The sequence below is a fragment of the Periplaneta americana genome, chromosome 13 (assembly GCF_040183065.1).
Source record: "Periplaneta americana isolate PAMFEO1 chromosome 13, P.americana_PAMFEO1_priV1, whole genome shotgun sequence".
Lineage (NCBI taxonomy): Eukaryota > Metazoa > Arthropoda > Insecta > Blattodea > Blattidae > Periplaneta > Periplaneta americana.
The window spans coordinates 93,371,317-93,383,897 of NC_091129.1; the positions used below are offsets into that span (position 1 = coordinate 93,371,317).

General features: G+C 36.2%; 1 protein-coding gene across 3 annotated transcripts in view; it reads left to right on the top strand.

Annotated features, from left to right (window-relative positions):
- LOC138712113 (potassium voltage-gated channel protein Shaw-like) overlaps positions 1–12,581 on the top strand; it is a 932,154-nt gene that overhangs the window by 788,835 nt on the left and 130,738 nt on the right. For all 3 annotated transcript variants that reach the window (XM_069843532.1, XM_069843530.1, XM_069843531.1), the window contains one exon: positions 1,122–1,254. In XM_069843532.1, the coding sequence (XP_069699633.1) occupies positions 1,122–1,254 (133 nt within the window). The remainder of the gene's footprint in view (positions 1–1,121; positions 1,255–12,581) is intronic.

A 12,581-nucleotide genomic window follows, 5' to 3' on the forward strand; every position in this document is an offset into this window, starting at 1 on the left:
AATTTACAATACTCTCTGTCTTCCTTCAATGCTTCCAATTGTTCCAACAGCATTAGCCTCTGCAAATCTGTTAAAGAAATATTCAAATGCACTGCCACTGGTTTGGTTTGTGTCACCTAAGAAATAGTCGGTTAAACAATCCACATTTTCTCAATCAAATCGGTACGAAATTTTGTAATCTCCCGAAAGTGAATCTCTGTGCTTCTTATACAACTTTTGAGGCCATTGAATATCCATGAACTCAGCCATTTCGATACAACAGCTTCACTCTACAAGCTTGAGTTACCTATTTAGGTACCTCAGGTTTTTTGAAGCAAATGCTTCAGAGCAAGAAGCAAAACTCCGTTTTATTAATAAGTAATGCGAGGAAACTATTACGTGCTGACTCCTTGCTCAAAGGTGGAAGAAATTCTTGATGAGCAAGCTCATTTTCCTCAACTTTATTAATAAGAAAAGGAGGAAGCTCACAAAATTTGAAGCAAACTCATCTTCCTCATTTTTATTAATACCACCCATAGTCTAGACACCACTAACCTATTTTCAGTGTTTTGGTTAAAGTAATCGCAGCTCTGCTTGTGATGTTTATAATGTGCCACGCCGCTGCGCACACTCGGTCTGCACTGGATTGCGTCACGGTCCGCTTGAATACCCGGCAACTTTTTCGGCATCTGAAGGCGGGATTGTTACAAAATTGGCATCTGAGTTTAGCAATGATACGGATGAAAAATTGATGTATTTAATACGGAATTATCCTATATTGTACAATTTATTAAATAATAAAATATTATAAAAACGTGACAGTTTTTGTAATCTAGTTAGGTCCATTTGCTATAGAAACAGCAGCGATAAGTACATTTTATTGTATATAATAAATATGTTTCTATTAATTGTGTCAAATTTCCAATCCCATCGACACTACATACACTAGTACTTGATACAGCGTCGTTAAATAACCGATGAAAAAAAAACACGAGAATGTTCACAGCCCAGACCCAACCGATTTTTCTCTTCTTCTCTTAGCGAACTGACTTCATATGTAAATTGAATATGTATTTTAGGATTTGTTAGACTTAAATACAACAATATAGTGCTCAGAATATAATGACTACCATTTGTTTCAGGACGGGGAAGCTACACTACCCAACCAATGTTTGCGGGCCGCTTTTTGAGGAGGAGCTGGAGTTCTGGGGGCTGGATTCAAACCAAGTGGAGCCTTGCTGTTGGAGCACCTACAGTATCCACAGGGACACTCAGGTAAGCTAGACCGAAAGCTACAAAGAAAGTAATAGCAACAAACTGATAAAAGTACAAACTTAGTTGGTCCTACGAGATCGGTGTTACCTATGGAACACGTGACTGTAGAACATAAGTTTCCAACATGTAATATTTATGAAATGGTAAGAATTAAACAATCTAATCGTGAATAAAATTAGTCCAGTAAACTGACCATAAATGAACTAATATGAATGTGGTTTTGACTGTAACAGTTTTGTAGAATTGTATATTGTAATACAAGTACAGAAAGGGCTGTAATGCAAATTTGTATGAAACTTGGAGTCTGTGCTCTAATTATAAGATCTTATGCATCATTCTGTTATATTTTTATTCCTCGCATTCTTTTCTTTTATTTCTTTCATTAATTATCTCTTCTTCATTTAGAGAAAGTTTCACAGATGTGAAATACCATCTTGTTTTTCTCGTTTTGGAACCTACATGTTTTAAATACTGAACTTAATGTATCGTCCTGTATATTGCTCTATGTCTCTAGGTTCGTTCCAACAAGCGAGTCATGTATCAGTTCATGTACGAACCATGGATCATCTTACGCGCATACGCTGGTTGGGTACCTGCTACGGGATTGAAACAGAACGGAATTGGATAATGTTGGAACACTTTATCGGATCATCGTGTACTAAATCCAGAGATCCTATAACTGTGATCATCTTTGCAGAGAAAGAGCTGCTTAATTATTATCGTTTTGCAGCAAATTCAAATAGCAGAAAATAGGATTTCGATAATTTTCTATAAAAAGATAACAAAAAATGGGAGGCAAGAATTCCACTAATTCGATGTCGTGTAATGCGGGACTCTCCATCTAAGAGTAGTTATTTTTTAATTATTAATTTATGTACGTTATTTATTATACTTTTAATCAAAGTTGCATGTTGAAATTGCAATATTGACTATTTCAATACCCAAATCATTTTCGTCACTTTCCACCTTAATCTCATTGACATGAACAGTCGATTATGTCTTTCTTCAGTATCCAGGACACGTTGGTGAGCCTATGCGCATAAGCGAGAGACGTACTCATCAGTACATGCCTCAATCCGCTGACTACTTCTGACCGTTCCGGACCCGTGTGAGAAATTTATTGGAACGCCCGACTGCAGTATATGTTTCCAGTTCAGAACTGGTTTGGAGTGTGGTGGAACGCTTTTTCTGTACTGCGCATGCTCACGATAGTTACGGACGGTTCGTGACTGTTGTTGGAACGAACCTTGTCTCTGTGAATTGTACACCGAACTTAGAAGTTCGTAAGATGTTATAAGATGTTTGAAAAAAATAATTTCCTCAAAATCTAAGATATTTGCTTCATAAAATGAAGGTACAAATATTGAATACTATTAACAAGTTACAAGATTAACAAAATTACAAAGTTAAAATGGCCTCTACTAAGAAAAGCATAGAATAAGTGGTTCAACATCTTCGTTAGAAAGTGTTCTCCCAACCGTAATACTGAATCCAGAAGAATCGCCTCTCTCGTCTTTTCTCGAACTTGTTTTTTGACTTCTTGTATTGCCTTTTCTTTCCACTGTTTTCTAAGTTTGTTGGAAAGTGAGTTTTCTTCTCCTCCTACAGGTGCCAACACTAGTAACGAAACAGAGAACCAGGATATAAAAAAGAAAATATTAATACTAATATTTCATATTTGTGACACACTGATGTTGTAAGTCATTACATGAAAACATATCACAATAGTTAGAAACGGAAATATTTTTAACGTTTAGTAGTAACAATGTATATTCAAGAACTCACCGCCAAAATTTTCACTTTCCTCGAAAATGCAATAATGATAAACGTTCCAAAAGTTCAGCTTCTAACAGGGTTGCCAGATTGGGCGATATTTCGCCGTTTAGGCTACATAAACAGAGATTTTTCGACCTAATTTTAAATACTTGCGACTAACGCCTTTTGGGCGACTTTTGCCCGGAATTTTTCGAAATTTGGGCGACACAAGAAAATCACTTAATAGTTCATTAATTTTCTTTTATTGAGTAGTCCATTGCTGATATATCGCTAATCCAATCTAATAATTGACATGAAAATATTAGACTTACCATTGCTGACACGCCTGAAGTTGTTTTTTTTTTTTAATCCAAGAAAATTTTGTTGTATAAAATATGCATTATAGTTGAGCGCAGAAACATGTTGTCACCGATATTTGACACTTGTTTAAACAAACGTGTCATTCTTTCTTTCTCGCTCCAGGAAGTAGGCCTACTGCGCTATTTTTTTTTATTAATCTGAGGACCAATAAACTGATCAGTAATGGAACTTACAGACGATGCATAATAGAGAATTTTCTGAACAACGTAAAAATAGCAATCTAACTGTAGTTCCTACTCCAGTTCCCTAAATATTTCATTCGTTCAAATGTATTGATATTGAGTTTGGTTTAATTTGTAGGGGAGGGTGATAACAATGACTTATGTTGTGAAAAATTAGAGAAGTGGCGAAAATTTGGGAAGATCGGTAGAAAAACCAATACAAAACCCATAAATACTAAATTTGAGAAGATTGGTATAAAAACCAATACAAAACCCATAAATACCAAATTTATAGAATTTATTACATACATATTATATAAAATAACGATATTATATTATCATAAAAACATTGGGATTACTTATTTTTAAAGTAGAAAATTTTGCGACATTGGGCTACAAGAGCACCAAGATTTGGCGACTTAATCTGGAAACCCTGGCTTCTAACTGCAAACTAAAACATTCCCGCGAAAGAGAGTATCAGTGCGCACTAATTTGGAAGGCTTCCGCTAGAATACAACACGTCTCAGGTCGTATATCACACTATTTCATATATTTTGTTCTCCTATTTCATATTTCTAACACATTGTCTATAGATTTATACTTCGTTTCTTTATATATTACTGCTTTATTTCATTTCCTTCTTTTTACTCGTGTTTTGTTCTATTATCTTTTATCTGTCAGTTTCTCTCTCTTTCTGCATTTTTCTTGCATAGATTTTATCTTTTTTGTCTTCATTCTTACTTCCCTTGCTTCTTTCTTTCTTACTTTTAATTCTTTATCATCATATTCATTTTCTCTCCTCTTTTCCTTTTTCTTGTTATTTTCTCATCCGATGACGTAGCTCATTGTTCTTCTCTTTCACTTTCTCTATATTCGTCCCTCGTTCTCATTTTCCCTTAGTATGACAGAACAATAATCATGGACAATTTCCTGTCCCGCTTTGCACCATAATGACACCTGCCGGGCAGATTGGTTGTGTTTTGTTCCCTCGTTTGAATACATTTTGCTTGCACGAGAATTCCCCTCTTTCAAAGGATCGCTTTGGTTCTTCTGACTTCATGGACTGAACTCTGCAGCCCCTATTATCCTCTGATGATGATAATCCAAGGCATAAATATTCATCGTCATACTCTGGATAATCTCTGCTATACTTTCATCCGCGTCGTTCTCTGGATTGCGGGCTCTTTGTACGACGTCATCAGAGTGCAACGCGCTGTGTTTTAACTTTAGAATTTACAGCAATGCTCAGAACAGCCTCTGTTTACATCCCTTACGAAAGTCTTCATCTTAAAAGCAGTCCACGGTTTGAAATAATTCACGGGCGTTACTCAACATACTTCGCTGTTTCAATTTTTAATTCAATATTTCGTATATATTTCAATGCAATTTACGTGGCTATATAAACATTCGAGGGTTAAAATAAATAGATTTTTCATTTGTCCTATATTAATTTAATATGTACTCACTGCTTTAATGTACATGTGAAAGATATTTTAAGTTATCTATGAAATTGACCAAGTTATACATTAAATGTCCTCCCATGCCAGCGCAATACCAGCCAGCAATATGTATCCCTCAATTTCTCGAACGTACACCTTCGAGAGTCAAGAAAATGTATTATATTTTTCTTGTTGTAATTTAATATGAACTTTAACTTTATATCTGTGAAAGAAAGAAATTTTAAGATACGTATAAAATATACCAAGCTACGCATTAAAATGTCCTGCCATGCAAATACAATACCAGCTAGCAATATGTAATATTGATCTAAATGAGGGGTTGGAAAGCAATGGTGGATCATTAATGTTTAGGTGAGGGGTTTGGACTTTTTCCATTGCTGGTTGTCACAATCAAAAAATTAAGACAACGTTACGAAGGGTGATTCTCCCTTCGTCTTCAGGTGGAAGGAAGGAGAGAAAGAAAAAAACCTACTGTTGGGATCGTTACGTACAGCTATTCTGTATGACTGATCAATTGATTCCTGCCTTCGATGGAGATTGTAATTAAGAAAAACCCGAAGTCATTATCAGTATGTTGGCACTAAACCAAACGGAATAAAAAAGATGGGCGTGAAGTGGCTAAAAAATTGATGAAAGACATACAAAAGGAGGGGGCGGGGAACTAAAAAATGTGAACAAGTGTTATGATACCTCGATAGAAAATAAAAGAAGGTAAAAAGGAAAAAAGCTAGTAACAAGGACATGATAAAAAACTACTACTGCCACCTAGTGGTAGCAGACATTACTACTAACTACTAAGCTGCAACACTAGGTTGCGTTGTCTAATGGTGGATATGACCCCAGGTGGTCTACGTGGTGTTGGTGACAGCATTCTTCCCCTTGTATTGAATATTTCTGATGTCTTGATCAACTATGGGTAACCAAATATCCGGAAGAATTAGACTAGGTTGACTAATGGCACTGTCCGGAAAACTCATATGTGCGGCTTCCTTATATTTCCTCTGTGTCAGAGAACGCTCAGTTTGTAGGATTGAAGTATTTTCCCACTTTATTTTGTGTCCGGATTCAAAGCTGTGTTGTACTATTTTTGATTTATCTATTAAGCATTGTTTGAAGTTGTACTTGTGCTCCTTAATTCCTGTGGACAGAAGTCTGCTCGTTTCACCTATATACTCGCGACCGCATTCACACGGAATGTCATAAATGCAGTCTCTGGTATCCATGTAGTTAGGTTGTGTTTGTTGTTGGACAGGATTCGGCTGAGTGTACTCTCTGATTTGAAGACCGCTCTGATGTTATATTTCTTGGAGATTTTCTTGAATTTTTCGGAGGTGCCTTTTACATATGGGATAACTATGGTACTCAGGGGGTCAGGTGGAGGATCGTTCTTTTTTTTTATCATTTTTATGGCCTTTTTGATGAATTCTGCCAGCCATAAACCTACCCTGTGGCTCCGTTATGTAGATGATACATTCATAATATGGCCTCATAGTCCCCAATTATTATATGGCTTCTTAATACATCTCAACTCATTCCGCCCATCTATCCAGTTCACGATGGAATTGGAAAAAGAAAATTTTCTGTCATTTCTAGATGTATTAGTCACGAGGGACCAAGACAAACTGGCAACCACAGTCTACCGGAAATCCACACATACGGGGAGGTATCTTCATTTCCAGTCCAACCATCCCACACATGTAAAGAGAGGCATTATATCTACCCTCCTCAACAGGGCTAACTACATCTGTAGTAAAGAACCCGACCTTCAAAATGAAGTACAATCACTCACTCACTAACACTTTTGCAACGAATGGTTATCCCCAAGAATTCATCAAAAAGGCCATAAAAAATGATAACCAAAAAAACAAGAACGATCCTCCACCTGACCCCCTGAGTACCATAGTTATCCCATATGTAAAAGGCACCTCCGAAAAAATTCAAGAAAATCTCCAAGAAATATAACATCAGAGCGGTCTTCAAATCAGAGAGTACACTCAGCCGAATCCTGTCCGACAATAAATCCAAACCTAACTACATGGATACCAGAGACTGCATTTATAACATTCCGTGTGAATGAGGTCGCGTGTATATAGGTGAAACGAGCAGACCTCTGTCCACAAGAATTAAGGAGCACAAGTACAACTTCAAACAATAATGCTTAATAGATAAATAAAAAATAGTACAACACAGCTTTGAATCCGGACACAAATTAAAGTGGGAAAATACTTCAATCCTACAAACTGAGCGTTCTCTGACACAGAGGAAATATAAGGAAGCCGCACATATGAGTTTTTCGGACAATGCCATTAGTCAACCTAGTCTAATTCTTCCGGATATTTGGTTATCCATAATTGAACAAGACATCAGAAATATTCAATACAAGGGGAAGAATCCTGTCACCAACACCACGTAGACCGTCTGGGGTCATCTCCACCATTAGACAACGCAACCTAGTGTTGCAGCTTAGTAGTTAGTAGTAATGTCTGCTACCGCTAGGTGGCAGTAGTAGTTTTTTATCATGTCCTTGTTACTAGTTTTTTTCTTTTTTACCTTCTTTTATTTTCTATCGAGGTATCATAACACTTGTTCACATTTTTTACTTCCCCGCCCCCTCCTTTTGTAATAATAATAATAATAATAATAATAATAATAATAATAATAATAATAATAATAATAATAATAATTCTTTATTTATACTGGCAGAGTTAAGGCCGTAGGGCCTTCTCTTACACTCTACCAGGTCACAAAGTATACAAGCAATTGTGTGTCTTTCATCAATTTTTTAGTCACTTCACGCCCATCTTTTTTATTCCGTTTGGTTTAGTGCCAACATACTGCTAATGACTTCGGGTTTTTATAAATTAGAATCTCCATCGAAGCCAGGAATCAATTGATCAGTCATACAGAATAGCTGTACGTAACGATCCCAACAGTAGGTATTTTTTCTTTCTCTCCTTCCTTCCACCTGAAGACGAAGGGAGAACCACCCTTCGAAACGTTGTCTTAATTTTTTTATTGTGACAACCAGCAATGGAAAAAGTCCAAACCCCTCACCTAAACAATATGTAATTTGATTGCTCATTTGCTCGAAACTGCATTTTTCGAACCTATTTAAATCATATCTTTCACAATTTTTGGATAATTGCTTAAAACTTTGCATGACTCACTCTTTAGTCTATTTTTAACAGAAATTAAAAAAAAAATCAATTGAAATATGTTTAAAATGTAAATAGGCATATATTATTTTTCCCCATATTCTAGCAATTAAGCTAGGGCTTATTAATATGAATGTTAATTTTAAGGAAAAAAAAAAAGGAATTATTAAAATTATATGAAATCTTGGGAGTAATTTTTATATAACGGTTTGGTACAGACCCAAAAACAAAATTTGGGCCACCTGAATTTTCCAAGTTCTAGTTATAACAAACTACGTTACTTGAAAAATTCAGGTGGCCCAAATTTTTTTTCTGCGTGTACAATTCGCGAAACGAAAATTTGGAAAAATCATAATAATTCCCAAAACTTTTTTATGTATGCAAATATTTTTTTCTGGTCAAAGAACAATTGTCAAACATAAAGCATAAATAATTTCATCAAAATAGGGCTTAAGGATATAGAGGAATAAAATTTAAAAGAATATATAACATTTTAAAGGTAGAAGATGTATGTAACCCCTAAAACTTAATTCGAACTGATTGCGAGGTAGAAGGGGGGAAAAACTTATTCACTTATCGGAATTGTTTTTAGTTTTATTAATGCAGAAATGTATCAAAAATCATATATAGCTTTTACCGCACTCGACAGTCGTCAAATTAAGAATTAATTGTGTTGTGAAACTGCTCATACTCTGAAGTAACGCCTAGCAATAATATATTTTAAAACATTGTTATAATTTCCCGATATACTCCTTTCTGTTATAATAGAGGATGAAAGTGAAATAACCAGGTATACTCGAGCACCCTATAATTATGAAAAATTCTATATTATATTTTGTTGTGAAATACACCGTTAATTACATAATTAAGTTTAAACGTTCAGCAGAGCGGCAACATCGCGTAACCTCTTGTGGCAGTAGAGGAACTTCAATGTAAACAAATCATTACACAGGTACCCACCGGGCATAGCCTCTTGGGCTTACAATGACCCATCTGTCTTTGAAGTTGAACGTAAACAAAACATTAGGTAGGTTACCCGTCGCCGATAAACTGTCTTTGAATTTCGATGTAAACAAAACATTACGTACGTGTTCATTTTCATTGCCTTATTAAAAGTTATTCATAATTTAATGATACTTAAAAACAATGTTTAACGCTAGAGTCATTAGACATCAAACCAAAATAAGAACATTGGTAAACTCACTTGAAGCATTATACTGACATTTCAGAGGTAGTGTTCAAAATGGCTCCCATTGGCTTCTACACATGCTTGACACCTCCTCAACCAATTTTGACGTGTCCTTGCGAGGATCCCTGGGTCGTTTCTGATATCCATAACTACCTGGAAAATGCGGTCGTGAAGTTCATTTCCCGCATTAATTTAACCCTTGTAGAATTTTCTCTTCATGTCGTCTCATAAATCAAAATTCAGGGGTTTGAAGTCTGGGGTCCTGGCTGGCCACACCACAGCATTAAGATGGTCGTTTCAATTATTCGGGAATTTCCTTATTAAGTGCTGACGCACTGTACGAGAGATATGGAGTGTTGCACTATCATGAAGGAACCACATCTTGACCCTGTCTCCAAATGAACCTCTTCCAACAATTTATGTAAATTATTTAAGAAAAACTGTTTGTACTTTCTGCTTCTGAAGCGAGGTAAAAGCACGAAAGGACTAATAAAGAAATCACCTACTGAACCGTTCCAGATATTGATAGAAAACCTGTGCTGGAAATTCTACTGTTGAATGTGACGGTTTTCCACAACCCACGTATGAGTGTTGTGAAAATTTGTGATATCGACGCGTGTGAAAGTGGGCTCCTCCGTCACTAGGATATTGCCTGCAAATTCTGGAGTCTGGATGCATTGATCGAGTAACTACTCGGAAAACATCACTCTTGGTATCGTAATCTAAAACTCCAAATTGTGAGAAATATATCCTTCAGACTTTAAGAGATCTCCAGATTTCTCTCTCGTCTATCACTGTCATTTGATCTTTTTGCACTGTTAATGATCTAAACATTCCATATTTCGCTAATAATCGTGGACGTTAGCTACTGTATAATGAGTGCTAATATATTTATGCTAACAGCTATTCAATCTTACAAAAATGTATTTTTGTTTGTAACTCTAAAAGTAACACAGCTTGTAGAATCCAGGACTTTGAGTCCGTGTTGCCCAATCACAAGCCCCAAGAGGTGAAAATGAGTTTCGTCTGACGTTAGTAACTGACCTAGATTGTTCGGACTGTCTTCCCTTAACTGCAGAAATTTCCTGCATAATTCCAGTCAGTCGGTTGGTCACAGTTCCCGCACAATACAGGAAGGAACTTCGTTTCATCAGTCGCTCCATACTGTGACGAGAGATGTTAAGTGCTATGGAGTGACGTCTTATTGATCTCTGTGGACTTTGATTTACCGCAGAAACCACTATTTTCTGGGGCTTTCACAGAATGGGCATGTGGAACTTATAAGTGTGCTGAACAGAATCAGTGAACCTCCGCTTTGTCACTATCCCAATATTGCATTCTGTGACGTGGCATTTCGTAATTGAAGTGGAGACGAAAGTTTAGTTGAGTGATCTTAATTGAATTTGCCCTTGCAAAGAGGTCCACTGCTGCTGCACTGTCCACCTCTCAATTTCTAACTAATGCATGAGCAAAGAACAAGCTAGAAATAAGCTTGAATTCGGAATTCCATGATGTTTAATATGGTACAAAAGTTGTTGGATTCTGCACAGTGTTACACATGTACAACCATACAGCGTTTCGTAGATACATATACGCTCTATCATCAGTGAAAGCAGGCAGGAAAGAGCTTATTACAAAGAGCTGTTTTTCAGGCAGAATTAATGGTATAATTGTATAATGTAATTGAATTCTTAATGATACTGGGTAAACATTAGAGATGAAGCAAACTAACTGCCGCTCTCGCTCGTTGTGTTCGTTGCATTTGCTTTCGAGTCTCGGCTCGTCATTCTCGCTGCGCTTCGAGTCTCGCTCGTCATTCTCGAAATCGCATTTGGTCGGCGTGGAAAGATTTCGTAACTTTGAATAACATACATAATTGAAATAAATAACATAAATGTTTAAATGAGACAAAAAGACAAAACAGAACAGTATCTTAGTTATCAAAATGTTCTGGTTCTATTATATATTACCTCTGGTTATGTAAATAGAAAAAAATACCAGTACAAATACGAAAAAAATTTGCATTTCTAAGAAACATAACGTTAATATCTTTTTTCCTTCAGAATACACACTTGATCTTAAACATATGAAAAGAAAATTCCTAGCCTAGTAATTAAATCAAGATTGGGGAACGGATTATTATACAGTGAAAGATAGAGATGATGTTTTGAAATAGGCTATTTGAATTTTTATACATATATAACAGTTGCCAGAGTGGATCAAAGTTCAGTCAGGTATAAACAACTGTGGCGATTCAAGGCTGTTTGACGTTCGAGTCTTCGGGAGTGATCAATCTCGACGTCTCGAAACACTCACAAGCAGTTTTTACGTCAATGACGCGACGTATAGAACATTGTCGTGCGGGTTTTCGGCTTTGCGGTCACTGTTAGTCTTGCTTTCTCGATCGTTGTTCATCAACCAAGATTGTAACTGATTCATTTTATGAAACACGATTTTTAAACTAAGATAATTCTAAGAGCTCCTGTTTCTCTTTGACGGGAAATTCATTATCTGTTACCAGGAAAGGATTTGTTTATCCAGCTGTTCTTGTCATTGCTGGAAGTGACGTAAAACTTCATTATAATGTTAAATAATAAAGATCATCTATATTTCAAACGATGTTGGGCGAAAGAAAGTCACTGAGAATGGGAATTTGTAGAATTCTTGATTGTCAATTCGGCGAGACCGTAAGTTTCTTTATCGTTGCTTCAGTGAACACTGTTAAAGTTGGACCCTGAAGGCTGAAATTTGTAGATTTTAGAAAGCTAAATGTCAGATAGATAGGTAAAACATGTAATCCTGTCGTGAGCAACTTATGCTCTTTGTGCAAGAACACTCTTCACCGCACACGAACAGTATGAGAGAGCTGATAGTCCCAACGCTTGTACTGGTGCTCGTTTTTGCTCGTGAGTGCACATGAAAGCACTAGCGTCATGCATTACAGGCGCTATGTTCGGTTCAAGTTTGTCGAGTATCGCGAAGTTCGATATTCGCCTATGTTCACTCTGCAGGAGAAGACCTATCGTGTTGTTTCACCTTGTTATAAAAATATTCGCTGTTCTCCACTCCCATACCTTCATATTTTAACCGCTTAAGGATTTTAGCACAGATCTAGTGATTAGTTTTCCATGTGAAATATTACAGCTAAATAATATCACAGATTAATAAGAATATTATGTTTAGTCTTTTAGAATTCAGTCACAATTTTTTTATTCAGTACATAAAA